Source organism: Numenius arquata, chromosome 11, assembly GCF_964106895.1.
Source record: "Numenius arquata chromosome 11, bNumArq3.hap1.1, whole genome shotgun sequence".
In the NCBI taxonomy this organism is placed as follows: Eukaryota; Metazoa; Chordata; class Aves; order Charadriiformes; family Scolopacidae; genus Numenius; species Numenius arquata.
The window spans coordinates 4,422,125-4,443,608 of record NC_133586.1 but is presented as its reverse complement, the minus strand read 5'-3'; the positions used below and the strand labels follow the sequence as shown (position 1 = coordinate 4,443,608).

At 37.4% G+C, this 21,484-nt stretch overlaps 1 protein-coding gene across 1 annotated transcript in view; it reads left to right on the top strand.

Moving 5' to 3' along the window:
• The first annotated feature begins 308 nt into the window (after positions 1–308).
• The window catches only part of LRRC28 (leucine rich repeat containing 28), a 53,274-nt gene continuing 32,098 nt past the window's right edge, over positions 309–21,484 (top strand). The window contains exons 1-5 of the mRNA XM_074155788.1: positions 309–421; positions 3,064–3,292; positions 7,859–7,899; positions 10,524–10,561; positions 11,331–11,468. Of these exons, the coding sequence (XP_074011889.1) occupies positions 3,125–3,292; positions 7,859–7,899; positions 10,524–10,561; positions 11,331–11,468 (385 nt within the window). The 5' untranslated portion in view covers positions 309–421; positions 3,064–3,124. The remainder of the gene's footprint in view (positions 422–3,063; positions 3,293–7,858; positions 7,900–10,523; positions 10,562–11,330; positions 11,469–21,484) is intronic.

Sequence of the window (21,484 nt, the reverse complement as noted above, 5' to 3'; positions counted from 1 at the left end):
TTGCCCAGAGAGACCCACTGGGACGGACGGACCCCTCTGTCCCCACCGCCGCCCAGATCTTCACACCCGTCCCTCGGCCACACCAGGGGGCGGGCAAGGCGCTGAGGTGCGGCGCCCTCCTATTGGCTGATAGAGGCGCGGGTACAAGGCAAGGAGAGGGCGGGAAACTTGTGATTGGATATTGGACGCTGGGCTGCCTTGTGATTGGGTGAGAGGCGGTGAGGGGGCGGTGCTGTGGCGGGAGGCGAGGCAGGGCGGTGCCGCGGCCGGGCAACCTCTCGCGAGAGTCGTGCGGCGGCCGCGGTCTCGCGCGGTTGTGGCCCGCCCCTCCCCCGGCTGCTTGGGCCGCCGGTGGCGCCCGGCGGAGCCGATCGGAGGCGATCGTGGCCGGTCGCCGCTCCCTGCCGCTGCGGTGGCGCCGGTGAGTGACTCTTCCCCCGGCGGGCGGGGAGTGGGACAGGGTCTGGAGGGGTGTGTGGGCGCCTCCCCTGCTCAGCCCCTCTCCGTGACGAGGTGTGAGTCTTCTCCGGCCCCCCTTCAGCCGTGGGGGCGGCCTCTCGCCGCCGCCTCTGCCCTCACAGGCCTGTTCCTCTGGCGGCTCCTCCCCGCCTCGGCACCCGCAGAGCCGGGACAGGCCGGTTCCCACGCACCCACCCGTGACAGACCGGCCTCCCTGAGTTCCCTGGGCCCCAGGGGCAGCGGGCGGGCCTGCTCCGTGCAGCCCCACCTCCTCCTCTCCTGCCCTGCGGCTCCGGGTGTTCTCCCGTCCCCGTCCGCTCTTTCCCCCCAGACAGTCCCAACTCGGCCTGGGGTCTCCTGAGTCTCCTGGTGTCAGCTCTTCGAACGCCTTCGCCTGGCCTCACCTCCCTGCCCTGTACTCGGGAAGGCTTATTTTTCTCTTCTCCATCCTCCGTGAAACGGCGGCTTTCTCTCCTGAATGACCTGACACCTCATAGGGCCATCATCACTGTGTATTATCTGCCCTTACCCTCCCTTTTTACCGTCCTTAAAGACCCTGATTGTGTCTGTTCCTTTTTGGTAGTGATGTGCCTCATCTCTGGGAAAAGATTATTTAGAGCTAAAAAGTTTGGCTGGTGGTGGAAGGGAGTAGGAGGGTTTTCCTTTGAAGTAGGAGCCAAAATAGAGTACGTTACGACTGGACTTTGCATTTGTGGGCTTACGTGTCTGTGTATTCATGTGTGCCATGGCTAAACGTCGTCCAGTTGGTGTATGGAGTCACAACTCTGAGAAGTTCGCAATTGCAGAACACCTAAAAAGCATCTCTGGACAAATTGGAAGGTGACTGGATATTTATGTATGTGTTTTGTGACTTTACAGCTTTTCATTTAAAAAAAAAAAACCAACAACGTTTCATGGAAAGATGAATTGTAGCAGTACATGCACAAATACTCTCAGCCTGTGCATGTTAAAAATTCTAATGCTTTTCCTTGAATTATTTTAAAGCTAATCACGGATGTGGAGTTGGAATTGTAGTGCCTTAATTTCCTTTATCTGCTGAAATAAGGGAGCCGAGGGCCAGCAGTGTGCGTACCCTGTCTCCTTAAGGTAGCTAATGAAGGCAACTGTTAGACCTGTGGTTTTTCTCATAAAAATACTGTTTAACCAAAGTTAGACGGATACTTTCTAATCTTATTTAGGATTCTCAACAGGGTAATCATTTGCTTGTAGAACTGACCTTAGCATGGCTTCAATTGGGCATAACTCAAGCCCAGAAAAGGTGTGCAGGATATTACACCCAAGTTGTGATTAATTGTGCATGGGACTCTAAGAAAATAAATGCTGTATTCTTCCAGAGGGACGTAGGTCACTGGTAAAAGCTGTTTATCTGCAAATCGAGGGAATTACTGAAACTGATAAAGTAGCTTGATTTATATGTATGGTCCAGTTGTCAGTCGTCAGCTGGGTAAGGAGCTTTGTTTACAACAACTGCTGTATAATCAGATAGGATTCTTGATTGTAACTCAGTACCTTCAGTTCCATCATCTGTTATGATTAGAAATCTCCTTCACTAAAGGAATGAACTAAAATGTTATTGGTGGAAAGCAGTTATGATTCCTTGCCTTTTGTTGATGGAAATCAATTCATACACGAGTCAGTAGCAAACTGGTAACTTTAAATTAATAAATAGACTGGATTTATTATGTTCTCTTGACTTCTGAGAAAGTTGGAAAGATGTAGCATTGCTGTTATCTAAATCTAGACAACGTAATAATGACTAGAATTTCGGTAATACATGAAAAACAAGCTAAATAAAGTCTGGTTTCAGATACAAGTTAATTTTTAATTTGTCTTCATAGCTTTGTTTTCTGGTTTTGAAATTGTCAGTTGAAGCTTGACATTTAGTTCTTTCTGGTTTTATTTTTAGTAAAGAGAGCTGAAAATCTGCTGTCACATTTAGCTCTATAAATTCTCTTGCTGTAAGTTTCAGATTTCTCATATATTAGTTTATTATTTTAAAATGGCCTTACTGGCTGTCCATCCCCAATATCTCTTCCAACTGATGAATTCTTCTGGTAGTTTTGTATGGCAAAGCTTAACAAACTTTCCTTGCCTTTTGTCATTCTGGCTTAAAAGCTACGTAAAGGTGTTCTAGTCATCTGAGAATAAGAAGTCCTCTAATAAATCATGCGGTTTTCTTATCTGTGGATTCTTATTTTAGCACACTTCACAGAATAGATGTAGGACATCAGTAATGGTTAGTAGAGAGGGGTTTCTTTTTTTTTTTTGTGTCTTGTGGTGGCAACTTTGACTAAATTATCTAAAAGGTCCATCAAAAATGGATGAAAAAAAAGCATTATGTATACATTAAGATCTTGTTATTGCTGGTCTGATAACATGCTAAAACTTCATCCAGAAGATAGTCAAATACTTGATTCTAACGTATCTTATGGTGTGGATGTTCTGGGTACTTTATTTATATATTGACTGGAACAACTGTGTTTAGATAAATTATCAGATAATATGTAATAACTAGCTCTTTCCACAAAAGAATGCATGGCATACACCTTGATAATGTCTTTTTTTTCTCTTTTTGTCTCCTAGAAATGGGTCTGCTTTCAGAAGATGCAATGCACTAGATGTGGTGCTTGGAACAGGATTAGTCATGGCATCAGAACTATGTAAAACAATCTCTGAGGCAAAGCTGGAAAGGCACAAGAACTTGTTTTTAAATTACCGAAATCTCCATCATTTTCCTTTGGAGTTACTGAAAGATGAGGGGCTGCAGTACTTGGAGAGACTTTATATGAAAAGAAATTCCCTGACCACATTGGTACGACAACCTCTTTATTGTAATGTTTACTGTCTGTATGTTTAAGAATTCTGATTTCTGGCACAGAAAAAACAAGACAATTTAAAAAAAAACCCAACTTCACAGCAAATCTGATCCTGAATGATGTCATGCTATGTTAAATATGAGTGTTTGGTTGTATTATGTTTGAACTTGCATAGGTAATGTAGAGAATAATAAATGAAAGTTTATAACATTTTATGGTTACCCTTTTGAAGCTCTGTGGAGATCTTCTGGGGTTCTCTTGTGAGGTTTGTTGTTTTGGGCTGGTTTTTTTAACTGCTATAAATTTTGCTCACATCAGTGGTCAGGCCTTTGTACTGTCAGGTGATACTACGCAGTCTAGTCTACATTCCTTCATTAGGCTAAACAACTTTTACCTTGGTGTGTGCCTTAGACCCCGGGATTGACGATGCCTTTAAACTAATTCAGAGCTTGCTGTTAAGGTGTCTATGGGCTGCTGTTGGTAGGAGAAGACACGGTTGATTTCAAGGTTGTGGGATTTTCTGTTGCGATTTCTTCTTGTTTTGTTTTTTTTTTCACTGAACTGAACAAATTCTCACCGTGAATGAATGTTGTGACCTCGGAATTCAGTGTGGGATAGTTAAATAACTGTGTGAGACATTCTGAGCTGGTAAGAGAGACTCTCTCTATAGAGAGTCAAAACTTGCCACTGTCAATAGGCTCAAGTCTCCAAGTAATTCAGTTTGGTTGATTGGTTTTTTTTTTTTTTTTTTTTTCTTGGGCTCTTCTATGGTATGATAATAAAATAATAGCCAAGGCAGAGGAGCTGGAGGCCCTGACTACTTAAGTCACCAAAATTATATGGTTTTCAGTGCTTCCTAGAAAAAGTCCAGTACTCCAGTTTAAGGAATAGTGTTTAAAGCTTTGACAGTAATACATTACAAGTCCTCAATAAAGGTTTCACTTCATGGGCCAAAAGCTGAAAGGATTTTGAGGATTTTTTGCCTTTTCTTCGTTTTGAATGAGTTAAGTTTGTATGTGCTGTGGAGAATTATTTTGGCAATTTCTGGTTTTAGGTGAGTCCTTTGCTTAATAATTTAATGGGAGGATAGGATTCATGGTTACAAATTAAAGCTGCTTTAAAAATTACAGTAAGACTGTAAACATTTCTGCTTTGACACTCTGAGAAATTCAGTGATTATTTACTGGTGTAAGGAAGGTTCATGAAGTTTGCACTGCTCAAAAGATGAAACAATAATAAGGAGAGTTTTGTATATCACTTTTCTGCATGTGTCTGTTAGAGCCTGGTTTTATTTTTTCTCAAATGATTACAGAAACCAAAGCGAAGTCTCACAAATAAGTTTGGTTCTGTTTTCCTCTCAATATCTGTGAATACTACCAGCCAATAGAGGTCTAAGATGGCTTAAGAGTAATTACCCATGGTTACTGTCAACAGAAGATGTATCAAATGAGGGAGACAGTCTTGCCCAATAGTGTTTGATATTGAAATTGAGGCCTGGGATAAAGGAACTGAAACGATACTTAAAATCTAGATCATACCTAGGCAAAATGACTTCCAAACCATGTGAAGTAGAGCATTAGTATTCAAAATGATCAGGATAATTTGCTCATAATATGATTTGGTGGAATCTCATTCAAGTGCATAGCACTATAGCTAGGAACTAGGCAAACAAAATTTGGTCTCATTCATTGAGCATCTGTTTTGCAGAATAGATGTTGAAAGTTGTAGTGGACCAAAACAGATCGAGTCAGCAGCGTGTTACAAAAAAAGGCAGATTTTTTTTTTTTTTTTTTTTTTTTTTTGGAACGTAGAAAGTTTCGCAATCTCCATTAAAAGCAGAAAGAAATAATTATTGGATACTGTTAAAGCACAAGCTGGAACAAAGATTGAGTGGAGTTTCATACTTAAGAACAACCTAGGTAAATTGGAAAGAAGCTAGAGAGCAGGAACAAGGGATTTTTAGGGAACATGCCCAGTGAGCGAAGGTTGAGAGGTTTATGTTAATTCCTCTTGCAAAAAGAGAAGACAGAGAGGAAAAAAGGAGAAGAGGTGGAATGGGGGAGAGCAGAAATCATCAGTAGTTTTACAAAGTAGTATTTTCATAATGAATTTTTTTTTAATGTCTACTGCTGGTAGGACAAGTAATACTCTCAATTTCTGTAAAGAAGTAGTAAGTTAGCGATATCGCGGGGGTGGGGAGGGGAATCTCATCTGAGAACAGTTAAAAACAGATAGGTTATTGAATGAAGATATCTCTTTCAGCCTTGTGCTCCTTTGATTCTATGGAAGGTGATGAGCATTAGCTCATCAATAAATACTTTAAATTGCATATGGATTATTACCAATCATCAAAACTAAATCTGCAACTTATTTCTTTAAAGTTAGGTGGTACTTCTGTCCCACCAGTTCATTCCTTCAGAGTTCTGAAAAATGTTGACTAAGTCAGCTTTTGTTCTTTGCTCTTCTAAAATGACTCTAGTCCTTGACAGATGGCTCCTATGAAAATGTCTGGAATAGTTATGCTGACAGAATTTACATATACTTTGCCTAAGAATAATTTAATTTTTGTCTCCATTGGCAAGATGAAAATGATAGAGGGCCATGAGATAATGAATGGATCAGGAAGCTATATAGCACACCTCTATCCCAGCATCAAGTCTTCCAACTTCGTGTTTAATATTTGACTGATAACATTAGCCTTCCAGTAATCCTATTTCCTCCTCTATTAAGAGGAAATACACGTTTGCCTGGATGGCACCGTCAGAAGCATGATCTAGCTGTATCTAAGAACAATTTTTCTTAATTTACTAACTCAGAATATGCAGTGTTGTCCTGAATATGCAATATCCTGTCCAGACAGATCAGCAGGTTTGCTTTTTGAAAAAACGTCCAGTGCGTGTGAGGGTGAGGCAAGCTTCGCTAAACTGGTGGCACAACTGATGATTCATTTATCATCATTGTTGTCATGTCACCAATAGAGACCAGAGTTAGTTTTACCGCTCAACTGATGGATCACAAATAGGTTTTTTTAAACTTAATTTCATTGTAGGATGTTGTATTGAACAACTTTGACTCAGACCCATTATTATTGTGGTACTCAAGAAGATAAGCAGAATTTCTATTATAGACTTACTAAACTATAAAGCTATTTCTCTCCTGAGTTTGACTCTGTTACGATATGAAGCAGTTAAAGCAAGAATAAAAGTATAACCTTCATGTATAATGTGAAAATAGTTTGTGATTTAGGTTAGTATCCTTATTCTAATCAACGGTGTAGGATGACAGTGAATTTGTTTGTTCACATTCCCTTTTAATTTTTTTAATTAAAGCTTGATTTTTTTGTTCTTGAGCATATTGCAGCCTTTGCAGGTTTCCCCATCTTAAGCTTTTCTCTTTGACCAAATAATATTGTGTGCCGAGAAGACAGATGTGCTGTAGCAAACCTTCCAGTAGGTGGCAACAATTGATTAGTTATAGCCTGTTTCTTGAGTCTTGCTGTAATGGATTAATTTATTGAACCATCATTTGCTGTTCCATAGTCCATTTGCTGCTCCATACAAACTATTTATTGTACTCAGATCTAGGATGTGGCATTGTTTGCTACGTGAGAATATTATGACATTACTTTTTCGGGCTAGCATATTCCTTCATAATAAATTTATAAACACAAAGTTAAGTATTTTAGATAGTAATATACCTTAAATTTACATGACAGTGAAAATTGCTAGGGTTTTTTTAGCAGGAAATTGACCATGTGATCCAGCTGCTTTTAAAATTAATTTGTTTCTGCATGTATGTGTATTGTAAAAACTTTTTTCAATAAAACTTATCTATGTTTAAAGTAGATTTCTTAAGCAATAAAGCTCTCTTAACCTTGAATAATTTTGAGTTACTAACATGTCATCTCAAACTTGTGAAGTTGATTTTGTGATACATGTTCATGGTTATAAATGCCATCAAGAAACAGAATTGCAGCTAGGGATCAGTTAGCAGTTAGAAAATTATATGCATGTTAATATGTAAATATGGAAATCTAGTTTGATGGATTCAGCACTTCTTGCTTGGTAGTAATTGATTAAGCTACACAAAGTTTGTAGGTCATTTCCCAGTTTAGCAGCATTACAAAATAAAATACATTATGGTTAGACATCTTGTATAGTTCTTGCTCTGCTTTAAGTCTGAAGGGCTGCAGCTTCTTAGCAGTCTCTTGGCTTCAACTAACTCAATTATTTGAATATATTTTCAAAAGTGATGTTTCAGTAATCCATCTTTTCAGCCTCAGAAGTCTGACTACCATTTGGTTGAGGACATGTTAATGTCACTTCTAGGCTGTAGTTCTGTTTCAGTAGTGAATTGCTCACCCTTGATATATCCCAGATTGCACTGATGGATAATGTGCGGGGATGTGGAGATAGGGTATTGTATACAAGCTCCCTGTTGCCATTTTTTCTGTGACTAGCTGCTGACATGCTTTAGTACGGTTATTAAAATGAGTTGGGTACACAATATGTGTGTGTCTGTTTTTTATCTTGAAACCTAAAAAATCTCTAACTCTTTTTCAGCCAGAAAACCTTGCACAGAAGCTTCCAAACCTCGTGGAATTGTGAGTTTGTGTAGGAGTTCTAATATATTTTTATTATGCTGATCCGTCTTATCTTAAAATAATTCTAGAATGTATTGCTTGCGCATAACCTACCTCTTAAGTGTGAAAGGTTTTCATGGAGGTCAAGAAAGGGTTATTTTTTCTTGGGGTTTGGGGTTTTTTTTGTTTATTTAAAGGTGGTATATCCAGATGTATTCAGTCCCATGTTAATATTTCTTACAATTTCTTGTTTATTTTATAACAAGAACTATTACACAAACGTCTACACTGTTAAGGGAAAAAATACTTACCCCCCAGCTCCTGTGTAGACTGTTGTCACCCTGATAAAGCACTGGAACCTCCAAATACAATGGTCAGAGGGTTGTGACAGAGACAGAGTAACAGGTTACTCCCTCCAGCCCATCCCTAGTTATTCGTTTTCAGCTCAGCTGCCAGGGGTATTATGATCTCAGTCTTGTTGATTGTAGTAATAAGTTTTTTTGGAACCATGTCACAGATTGTCAAATAGGAGCAGGATTGAGCAAGTAGGGGTAGTAACTAATGATGATTGCTGTAGGCAGAGTAGTTTATGCAATCTTGTCCAAAGAGTGGATGTCACATGAACTGTATTATTTTGGTAATTAATTTTAAGCTGTAAGCCCATGAGTCAATGTCTTCTTTCCTCCCTTCTTCTTGTAAGGTTATGATTTTCTTGTATGGTAGGATTGGTGGTGGTGGGGTTAAAAAGGACATCCTCTTTCCCCCTTATAACTCATTTGGCTCACTTTCAGTGGAGTTAGTGATGGACCATTGATTGTGTTTATTTAATGGAAAGCTCCAAACAGGAGGAGGTGTATATCCGAGTAGTCTAATGCATTCAGCTGTCTGATCTTGTCATCTTAATTTGGCCCTTGAAACCACACCTTTCTGGTACACGCGACCACAGTGTAATTGAACTGTTCTGTAGGTCACTGCAGTCTCCAACTTCCTTAAGAGACAGTCTTGTCTCATCATGCCCAAGTCTTGAGAGTATGTTTATGCTCTGAAGCAGTAAAATAAATATTTCTGTATTTGATATACTTAGTATTTAATGATTGGCCATAGGGCATCAGGAAATCTCTGTGTTATCTGATAGTGCCTTTAGGAAAATCTGTATAAATTAAAGCTTAAAATAATATCTTACAAATACCGAATTCTAGCAGTCAAACCTAATTATTTGGGGTTCAGCAAGTGTAGTTGTACCACCTTTATCCCATACATTCTGGTGGTCAAGAGAGAACAGCAGTGAGCCTGTGGTTTGTGTAGCTCTACTAGTAAAAGTCAGTTTTTGATCAGACAATAAGAGGTGTTTTGTTGACAGAGACCACAAAATATTTATTTAAAGAATAATTTGTTACAGTAGCTTTAAATTTTGAAAGATTAACTTAACTGGTTTTAATTTTCCTGAAAGTTACATCCTTAGCCATTTCACTATATGTTTGTCAAAACTTCACTATTATCTTTTGTATATTGTATATCCTTTGTATATCCTTTGTATATTGTGTCCCTTGTTCTGGGATAGTAGGTGTAGATCCTCATAATATAGACTTTTTACCTTGAGTGAAAGAGTTCACAAGTATTTTCAGGAGCAGCAGCTGGAGTAGGAGAATTCTCATCCTGAGGTTATATATAATGATTTCTAGAAACATACCTGCTATCCTTATGTTTGTTATGTTTATAGTCAAGTTTAAATGTCTATAGTTTTTAAAGAACAAGAGAAGGCTCAGTTGCTTCATGCAGTCGAAATGTTCATATGTCTTTCTCCTTGTTCTGCCTCTTATCTTTCTGAAAAGACAGGCTCCTACTTTTGGAAATGCTGTTTGAATAGAATGGAAAAGAAATATGCTATGCAAATAATTTCCATGTGTGTCTGAGCAATTGGACATTGAGTACTCGGTATACCTCTACAATTAGATACCAATATTTGAAAATTTTGTTTGTCTAATAGATTTTATGTTACTAGTAGTACTGGAAGTGCTCCAGCAGAGGGTGCTGAATATTCTTAGTTAGAGATCTGGCCACCCTCACTAACTACCTGAGTGATCATGTGTAAGATTGGGTTTTTCTTTTGGAAAATGTTCTCTAGGTTTGAAAAACCCACTTGCAGTGAGTAGATCACGTGCTTGTTTCTTAAGTCAGGAAAGACGTAAGACTTAATCTGCAGGGGAAGATATTCGTAATTGTATAACTTTTGTGGGTTTGGGCTTTTTTCTTTCCTTACCCAGCATTTAGTGTGGAATAACCTGGTTATCAAATATAGTTCATTTTGGTTGTTCTATCTTCTTTATTTTTTTTCCTTTTTATTTTCCTCTAATGACTTTCAAAACTAGAGCCCATTATTATTATTGTAATTGTGAATGTTTTGTTTTAAATAATTGTATGTCATTCTCTGTTATTTTCATGTTCATCATTTAATAGTCTGAGTGAAATTTAAGTACCTATCCATTGCCGGTTTATACAGTTTCCACAGCTTTTGTGGTCTTAGAGAGGAATGGCTTTGAGGGTGTTCTTTCAGTCTGAAATTGGATATTTTGCAAACTGATTATGTAGCAGAAGTCCTTGAGGGTAACAGGTGGTGTCCTCTGCTTTTTTTCTCCTCCCCCCAGGTACCTCCATTCAAATAACATAGTTGTTGTACCTGAAGGTAAGTAATCTACCAGCTCACAATAAGTGGCAAGAATCATAAAATATTCATTTTTCGTCTTTGAAGAGGCCTATTTTTCCTTTATTTTCCCATAAAACATTAAAGATTTTCATACAAAATACACCAGTGTAGCTTTTACTTGCTAATATCCTTGTTTATGCTATGTTGAATTCTTTTAATGAATTATCAAATGCATCTAAATGTTGTTTGCTTCAATTCTAATGGCAGAAAGTGAAAGGGCTAAATGGCACTCATCTACAGAAACAAAAATCCAGAGTGTCTTCTGCTTTCAGCCAGTTACCACACAGATTACTCTGCTGGTTTAGATCATGACAGATTTGAAACCTAAAGTATCAAGAGCTTGTACTAGTTTCTTTTCCTTGTCTCAATTGTAGAGTTATGTGCGTAACTTCAGGAAAGTAGTTTAAACTCTTTTTGAATACATAAATCAGACTCAAAAGGAAGGAATGGAAAAAGTGATTTCAGAGCAGAATCGTCTGAGGTGAATCTAGAAATGGGAGTATTCTGTACATCACTTCTTTCTTTTTTTTTCTTTTCCCCTCCCTGTCTCACTGCCAGCAGAACTGTTCATTAGATAGATAAGCATTTCCACAAGCTGTGTCATTCAGTTGTGAGACCAGCTTTAATACATCAAAATCTGCTCAGACATAAGTGTTAGGTAGTGTGGCTTTTTATCCTCTCATAGTCCTATTAAGATTTTAACGTTACTGTTGGGTCACATTCATGTTTTAATCTGTTCTCTCACAAGCCATTGGCTCCCTCGTTAAACTGCAGTTTCTGGACCTAAGTGATAATGCCCTCGAAATTGTGTGTCCAGAGATTGGCCGCCTGAGATCTTTACGTCATCTTCGCTTGGCTAACAACCAGCTGAAATATTTACCTGCAGGTAAGTACAAATGCGTGAGGGATTACAGCAATGACAAACTCCATTTGAACTTAATTTGCATGGTGATCTGCTCCAGGTTTATTAGTATCTTACAGCTGAAGCATGGTACAACTTGCACTTAAAGACTAGGCAGGGATTGCCATTGTATGTATACTGAATATACTCTGTAGTTAGAAAAAAGCCACAGTGTATGTACTTAAAGAGAAGTCCTGAAAAATGCTTCTGAAGTAGGGAAAAAATGTGTCTATTAACAGTTTTTGCCATTGTATCAAGAAAATATTGAACATCCTTGAGAAGACACAAAATACCAATGACAACTGTCATTGTGATAAAACGACATTTCTTGCAATTTTCCAGAATTCCAGTCCTTCCTTCCTTTCTTTTTGGTCAACAACCCCATTCTTGTATTTTCTAAAAAGACACATGTCTAGTAGGTTTGCCTGTGGCAGTTCTACCTCACTATGACAGTAAATAACAAATGTTTGTCTTGCTAGTTTGTAATAAAAAAGCAAAATTTATTCAAAGTAAATGTGACACAAAGTCAGAAAAAGTTGGCCATAGGCAGATTTCGGATGATTTTTTTTTGCCTTCTAAGTACTTTGATAAACAGACATAACTAATTATTCTTCCTCCATTGTCCTTGTATCTTTCCAGATAAGATGATGGTGATTATTAAATTAATTAAATGAAATTAAATAAATTGAAATTTATTATTATTATTTTTTAATCTTTCGCTGGTGTATTTGCATTTTCTGATCTGCAGAGATGATAAAAATCTAAGGCCAGCATTTCAAAAAACTGGTCTAACTTAATCTAACAGGATTAGCTCTTGGCTCTAATTTTAACTAACTTCTCAATGTGACATTCATGTGTTTGTAAGTTCACATTGCTTTTTCTCAAGAAATATGTTGCAATTGCTCCTTGAAGTTTTGGCTGCAGAAATCTAGCTGTCTTTTCCTTGTACTTTTCTAGGCATAATAAGCTTAATAAGTCAAAGGATGATTATGATTAGAAAGAAAAAAAAATTACATGACTATGTAAATGATCTGGAATGAAATTAGATAAACCTGTTAAACATTATGACCCAAGGCCAATAAAATTTCCATCAATTTTCAGATGTCCTATATTCAAAAGGAAGGAGTGACTTGAGTGTGCTTTATGTTCCTCAAAGATAATTTACCTTATGGTGCTGTACCATGAAAGAAAGACTTGTTCAAAGAAAAAGTGACACATTTTCTGCAAAACTTCACACATTAACTTAAAAAGGTTCCAAAAAAGACTTTCAAAAGAATAATTTACATTACTGAAGAGTTGATTTTGAGTCTACCGCATTTGATTAGGAACCGGTATCAGCTGCATAGGCGCCCTGCATTTAATTTCTCCTGAATTTTACCGAATTTGGTACTGAGCACTGTCCCTAAGTGTGTTTACTTTTGTAAGCATGAAAATTTTGCATGCTTGGAATAATGCTACTGTTGCCTACTTTTGGATTGGAGAATCCAGTGGTGTCTGGTCTTCCTGTCTTCCTGTTTTTGTTGGTAGTCTACCATCAATTTATACATATGCCATTACTGCTATCACTACTAATCCGTGTGTTAAGATCCTGTCACTGGCAACATGACTGGATGTCATACAGCTTGAGTGTTATCAGTCCGAGCAAGATTAATCTCTCACTTACACTGGAGAGTTTGCCCAATCTACTGCATTAAGTGTTTCCTAAACATAACACTTCCTGAAGAGGGCTTCCAAGCATATTTTCTTATTTTTCTTTGTAAATTGCAAAGATTTCAAAGATGACTTAGTTTCAAACTCAAAGGTTTTGTTATAAACATTTATGTTCAGTTGAAAAAATTGAGCAAAATAGTTGTTTTGATGAATTGTTTCTTCCTTAATTATATTGGTAGCATGAATCTTCATAATAGCGTTAAAGAGCATTCTGTCAGGAAAGCTAGGAAAGTGAATAAAATGAATTAGGATGAGATGGGATTTCACCACAGTACATCATTTTGCTGTTTAACTGCTTTCTTTACAGCAGATACTGCATTGCAATGCATTGTTAGGGAAAGACAGCTCTTAATTGCTCTTAATTTACAGTAAGTAAGCATTTAAGATATAATTTAGCTTCTACTAGCACAGCTCGTGCAGAATTTAAAGATCTGAATTAAAAAATAGCTTTCAGGTGTAGGTGGTGGTCATTTATGGAAGTAACTTTTCAAAACTCGTGACCATCTTTTTCTTCTAGACTTAGTGCTGCCCGTATCACACAGTGAACTGTTTATCACAACGGAGGGGCTGGTTAAGAAAGGCTGGTCAGTATCCACATAGTGTAACCAGATAGGCTAACTTGCAACATTATGATGTCATCACATAAAAAACTTACTGTAGAGTTGTTGCCCTGTCATTCCTCTTGTCTCTCCAGTGTCTGGTGTTTTAAGTGCCCTCAGTTTTTGTTGAAACTACATGGGTATCTAGGAGGATACTCCTAGTAATAGCCTTAATCAATTGCTAAAAAAATCTCTTGATTACAACTGCAGAACAGTTGGACGGTAAATGTTTGCCATTAAGCGTCTGAACACCCACATTTTTCTATTGCATTTTATATTTTAAGAATGATTCTCTGTTGTGTCTTCCTTAATTGTGATTAAGAACTGAATGAAATAATGCAGTTAATAGCATATGTTGATTCGTTATCAATTTTTAATGTTTTTTTTCTACCGTTGTGCCCTTAACATTCATTTTTAGTATTTAAGATTTGCCTTATAGCAATCTAGTGTAACTCTAATTTTAAAACAATTGAAATAGTGTGCATAATAAAGCCCTGTAAGGATTAATGTCTTCATTCTGACTGTAGACATTCTTCAGACTCCAATAAAGGTTGAGCCTGTGCTGCGGTTTATCTTCAGTGTGATGGGCAAGATTTTAGTCTCTAAGTACCTGTTTCATAAAGCTTATGAGAATTTAAAAATGAAGAGTTCTCTCTTCTCTTCTCCTTTCTGGTTTGATCATAATTGTCCAACTACTTTGAAGAAGTTACTTTAATGGTGGAGGTTTGGGAGAATGCTGGAAATACATGGAGGCAGCATGAATACATAAGCCTTAGTTTCTTGAAGAGATCAGGCAATACAGGACTGATGAGGGGGGAAAAGGATATTAGGTGAAGCATGGAAATTGTGTTCCTTGAAGATCAGGAAACACTTTCTATGCTGTGGCACTCTTGTAGTGTAAATCATAATCCTACCTTTGTGCTTAGCAAATGCTACCAAATCAGTATCACCCATGGATAAGATCATGTACTTAGGCCTCAAGGGACTTTGTTTGATTGTGAACTACCACTGAAACAAGGGGCCTTCCATCATGCATCATTAAATTTTTTTGTGAGAATTGTTGAAAGATGACTAAGCTAAAGTTGATGAGAAGCAAAGGGAAAAATTTGTCCAGAATAAGCATGTTCAAATTGAAATATAATATAAAATGGCTGGAAGAAAATGCTTTGTGAAATTCTCTTGAAATCGTGTTTTGAATATAATTTGGGTAAGGTTAATAAGTGGACCAGCTTCTGCCTAATGCAGAGTCGTCAGTACCTAGATTCTGTGGTAATCAGAATAACTGAGAGACTGTCTTTGAGAGGAGAACAGATTTAAAGAGTTGCAGATAAAATCAGGGGATTTAATATTTTAATGTTCTCTTGAGCACATTTTTTCATTAAAATGCACATTTTTTTGTTCTGCAAACTGTAAATCTTGTAGCTTCTGTCTGTAACAATTTCTTTGTTCCTTTATTTGGCTCTGGCACATGTAATTCTTGAACATAAAGTAAATTTTTGTGACCTTTTTTACTATTTAGCTGTAGCACTTAAATTATCTAAACTCTTGAGGGCCATTTAGAAATACGTAACGCCAGAGATCTTATTTGGAAAAAAATCTTAGAGTTGCAGCATAAACGAAAGTTGGTTAATATTTCATATTATTATGTTAGTTATATATAAGCTTGACTTACTATGAAAACGTAATGTCAATGCTAACTTAACTTTATTTTTCTTTTTTAGAGATTTCTCTTTATTCAGAGAATTGATGTCTCAATTTAGAATTCTAGAGTTAGTCCTATATGACTGTCAGAAGTAAATTTTCTGAATCTCATTTATGAACGTCTAATTAGAAAGTTCCTGTTTGTTTCTGATGTCTATAATGCATATGATACTTCAATTACTTTCGTTCTTGGGAAATTGTATTTATTTTCTCTTTATGTAAGAATTATTGCATCGTTTAGAAAAAAAAAAAAAATCCAGCGAGATGTAGTGGAAAAACCATTCTTCGGGAGTCCCAAAGCCAAAGTTATCTCTGTTTTGCTGTTTTACCATTTAGATTTGATTTAACGGTAGCCTTGGAAACTTTTGATGTAAAGTAAAGTCTATTCAAGTTTGCATTTTGGTCTTGTAGTTACTGAATGCATGTTTGGACAACAGATGACTGAAAAGAGGGTGGGTTATACTCAGCTGGACTTAAGTTTCATATTTGACAAGGCTTAGATTTCTTTTATTGCACATTACTTAAGAAATACTTCTCCTTAGAAATGGCAAGTTGTAGCATCTTGTTCTAAGATTTAATTAAAAATGAGGTTATGTTTACTCAGCACATGTTGGAGATAATTATAGATTTACTAAAATGAAAAGCTTAATGTTTTGCCAAGTCAAGAGCAAAAGCTAAGTAATTAAACAAAGAATAGGGTATGGTTTATGATCCCAGCCCATCTTTTGGCAAAGTTCTCTTTAAGAAGGGGGAAAAAAAACCTTTATCAGCAGTTGTCTTTACATGGGCTAGACCGAGTTTCCCTTTGTGTTTCAAAACCAAGAGTTGAGCGCATTGATCAGGCAAAAGAAATAAAATGCAGTCAAATGATACCAAACTTCATGTAAACTGTGCAGTGCTGTTTCTTTAATGTGTAAAGTGAAAGTGCAGGTGACTGGGGAGCACCAGCAGCTGCTGTTGCAGAAGGGGGGTACAGATCCCTGCAAGAGTGAAAGGCAGGTTTAGCAAATGCCCTTTCTTTCCCATATAAGGCAACATGTGGCTTCCATTTCAAATTGACATTTCTGTGTTGTCTCTTGAGATTTCTGCGTATTGCATCCACTTGTTGCCATTTTGCTTCATTTAGGCAGAATCTGAAGGAAAATTTATTCATCTGCCTCTGGTATTTTTGAAGTACGAACTGCAATGATATTTAGAGGAGGTTAATAGCATATAGACTCTCCATTTCATTTTTGTTCAAATCCTTTTCCTTTTTAAGGCAAATTGTTTTAGAAATCTAGTCAGTTTAAGCCTCATTAAAATACATTTGTAGGCTTATAAAACTTCATCTTCAAAGCATTTGAGAAAGATCCTGTGAAGCTGATAAGGGAGTGTTATCCTCATTTTACAGAATGGAAAAAAGTGTTTTTAACAGAAGTGATTTGCTCCAGGCCACAGCAGGAGTCAGTGTTAGCCAGAAATAGAACTTGGGTGTTCCCATTCCATTTGTTAAGACCACACCTTTTTGAGGTTGATCATATTTAATATTGGGGAGGATTGAGTCTTTCCACCCATTATTAAGAAATTCATAATTCTCTCTCTGTAATTAATAACCCTCTAAGTTAATAGGAAATTAATAGCAGTAAGTTCGGTGCATTTTTGGAACTGAAACAACTTGTGCTTCCAGAAGGCTGGAAGAGTTCATGAAGATGAATTTGAAAAATGTAACTTATAGATGAATACTAGATCATTTTCTCTTGTATTGGTAGCTTCACCGGTAATGACAAGAAGGGTTCAATCATTACTAAAATTATAAATCAAACTATAATTGTTGATTACTGCTTTGTCTATTTATAAAGTAAACCTCGGAATGTTAATTGGTTATTGCAAAGTCTGTTTTGCTTAGGAATTTGCTTTGCTAATTGGGGGCAAGAGAAACTTTGAGACATGAAAACTGAATATTCATTTCTCTCACTTTTTTTAAGTGGCTATGAAATACAGTTTCTGTATTTACTATTCATGCCAGTGTTTCACTTGTAAAGACTTCCTGAATACCCTACTTAGTAATTCTGAATAGAGCTCAATAGAAGGTATTTCAGTAAATCTTAATTAAACGCATATAAACACCACTTCTTCCCTACCTCCTTTTCACAGTAGATTTCCACTGATCGTGACTACAGCATGCTAATAATTCGATTCTTATTCTAGACCCTGGCATTAAAATATGTAGTCCTAACTCATTTTTTAAACTTGTTTTCTGTGTTTTGATTTAGAGCCTTCAAAATGGGGAGGGATAAATTTGGCACTTCCCCCCTCCCCTCCTGTATTTCCTTTCTACTTTTATTACTGTCTCAGAGTAGAAGGCTTTGATACTTAATAAAGTTCAAATTTTTAAAATAATGATTGTAACTTTAAAAGCAAAGGCACAGACTGATGCAGACCATGTTCTTTTTTCAGAGTTGGCATAACCTTAGTCCACTCTGCTTTCCTAATTTAGTAACACGTATAAAAATATGTACGACGGGACAGGTTTGGTACGCCAGGCACCCATCCAGGAGTGTGGTGTTTTTAAGTAAATGGACTTGTGGGGATTTGAGGAAAACATAGATTAGGTTACATGAGCTTTGCACTCTGTAAGTATGTGACTATTTAAAGGAGCATGGACTCCTAAATAAAAATATCTTTTCATTATTATCATAATACATTGCTTTCTTTCAAGTAGGTTGATGCCTCATTATTAAAAATAAATTTTTCTTTGCACAGATCTGTAAAATATATGCTCTGTTTAATAATTCATTTCTAGATTCAGTTTACTGTATAAAACCAAGAGTCAGCATACTGAGGTTTACATTAGCTCTTAGGTTCAACAACAACGTTGTTTGTTGTTTTTTTTTTTTTTCTACTTAAATAGATGCAAAACTTACCCATAGTTGCCTGTATTGGTTCTTTTTTCACATCAGGATTAGTAAGACTTCAGTAATTAGGCTGTATTAATGTAGAAGCACAATAAAAATACCTGATAGTATCTTTAAGACATTCTTTGGATTTCTAGGAGGAAAATATTTTTACATGTTTTGATCTTGAATAAACTCCAGCACAGCCCTGTGCTGACAGCCTGTAAGGACTGAAATTTTTTATGAGAAGTTTCTCCTAGGAAATTATATCCGAGAGTCATCTCTGAAGAGTTAGGAACAAAATGGCAGTGTGGATGGTTACTGATTGTCATTGGAGTTTGTGACGAAAATAGAAGTGACCAGAGCACAGGGTAGTATATTGTACAAGTGCTGGTCCTTACAGATGAGCTTTCGTGCGTGTCCAGACACAGTGGTACCTACTTAATTAAAGGATTTGTTGGTTGTGTGAAATTTTATAACAGAGTCTGCCTTGCTCAAACATTTGGTTTGGGTTAAATTCTCAGGAGGACTACTAGTACTTTTGACTGCTTTAAATTTATGGGGAGGGAAGTGAAGACGGAGAATAAAAAAATTCCATTAAATTTCTGGAAATTTTCATTAACTGAAGTTTTTCCTGTATACCCTCACCTGTATAGTGTGTCAGAATGAGTCATCTGTGTACACGGAGCTGCTCACTATTCTCTCGTTGCTTGTCCCTTCTTGTAGTTCTTTTTTTCTGCTTCCCCCCTTGTTGAGGGGCTTTTAAAAGCTTCTTTGTTAGTATCATACAATGTTTTTTAGTATAGCACAGAAGGTTCATAATTTCACTGGATGCTGGTAGCAAAAATAGTAGTGTAAACATATAGTCAGAAAAATTCTAGAGCTGTATTTTAAGCTTAAAATGTTGTTCTAATGTATGCTTTTGTTCCAACACTTCTTCCAGATAGGCTTCTATTGGGCGTACTGGAACTGAAATACTTCCCGTAACTGTAACAGAAATGACGTTAGGAAACAAAAAAACCCAAAAAACTATCTCTTTCAACAATGGCTTGCGGTATTCCTCATTATGGTGTTGCACAGCAGGTTCTCAAAAATGCATGTGCTAAGTATGTATGTGTTGTAATTCATTAATCTGAAAACTAATAGGAAACAGCTGGAAGAAGCCATCAGTGTCTTTCATTGTAACATTTAAATTACAGATTCAAATATTGCTTTGTGTACTAGGCCTATTGGACTAGAAAATTCCATCTTAAAATTTGTTAGTCTAATTTAGCGCAATCACTGGGAAAAGTATTTGGAAATGAAGCTGTTTTAGTGAGCGTATTTTTAGTTAAAAAAAAAAAAAAAGTCATGGAATTGTTGGAGTTGGAAGGAACCTTCTAGAGATCATCTAGTCCAACTCCCCTGCCAAAGCAGGATTTCCTATAGCACATCACTCAGGACTGCATCCAGGCAGGTCTTGAAAATCTCCAGAGAAGGGGAGTCCACAACCTCCCTGGGCAGCCTGTTCCAGGGCTCTGTCACCCTCACCGTAAAGAAGTTCTTCCTCATATTTGAGTGGAACTTCCTGTGTTCCAGCTTGTGCCCATCAAGAAATTGTGATATGGCTCAGTGCATCATATTTCCAAGTACCTGAATTTTATAAAACCTAGATCTTAAAACAACTTCTGCGGTCGTTATGTATGTGGAAAAGTGATCAGGGACAAACTAAAACTGACGTTGAGGTTTCAGGTCAAAAAATTGAAGGCTAAAATCCTATTGAAGCAAAAGCCTAATATGGCCAAATGTTTGAGTTTTCTAATACTAGTTTTAAAATACTTGAAAGTTGCTCAAAATTGTAACATAACTTTACTGATTTCAATTTCTGTCTTCTTTCTTACGTATTTTAGCAAGATAGTAATGATACTGGATCAATCATGCTTTTTGTTAGGTCCCTACTTTGGTTTTGTTGATGCTTTAATTCGAAAAATCTCTGCCTGGTTGATGTTTGACAATATTTAAAATATGAACAGTGTGGTCGGTTGTGCAATTACTGAGCTCATGAATAAATCCAAGAGTGTCTGAGAGTAGGGTGCTGTACATCAGTGTTTCAGGCCATGTTAATTTCGTTTGAATTCTTCATATGATCTGGGCAGAGATTGACCCGTAAAGGTTCCCTTTTCATATGATGATTCTCACTGGCCACAGAATCTTAGTGAAAGTTAATGGTGGCATCACGTGTCTGGAAGGAGGCATCTCTCAGAATGACACCATGTGAGTTCTAATCACTAAAATACTTTTTTATTATATTGTAGAATTAACATGATTTTAGAGGGTAAGGCTATGTCAGTGCAAGACTACCTCTGATCTATTGTTCAATTTCTTATTGTCAATTTTGCTTTCCTCTGAAGCATCAAAATCCCAGATACCTATGTTTTTAGAGCTTTGGTACTGGTTTCTGAGAAAGAGCCAATGTTGCTATTTGTTCTGTACTATTCCATGGGGGATCCTTGTGAAAGTTACCCTGCATTGAACTTGCAGAATCTGGCCCCACCAGCCCCATACTTCCCCCCCCCCCCCCCCCACCTCGTTACTTTCTTTCTCTGAAAGGAGTTAGTAAGAAACCTGGTGAGGTGTAGGTAAAATCAGGACGGAGGAGAGGAGAGCCAACCTAATTATTACCAGTGGTGCTCTCAAGCCTGTTGTGCTTCTGGCTTTGGAGTAACTCCGCTTGTGAAAATCAAAATCTTTGCAGGAACACGTATGTTTTCGAAGCTCTGGGCCATGGGCTTTCCCCCTTGTAGCCGTCCCCCTCAAGGGCTTGCAGGTAGGAGATAAAGGAGTTGTGCCAAGATAAAGGAGTTTGAGTACGGCTTCTAATGTTGAGGTACTTGGACGATTTGTGCATTCCTGAGAGTATGGGAGCAGATTTAACTGGATTCTCTATTGTTAAGAGATTTGGTACTGCCTCTTGAATCCTGGCTTGCACTTTTGTTCTGCAGTCCTTGATTTCTCAAGTTGCTGTAAGCCTTGTTTCTCCAGGGGCTTTCTTCTTGTCTGTGGGGGGTGGACAGGAATTTTGAAGACGTTGAGAGGGCTTTAAGTAATCGCGACAAGCATTCATCTGAAGCTTAAAACT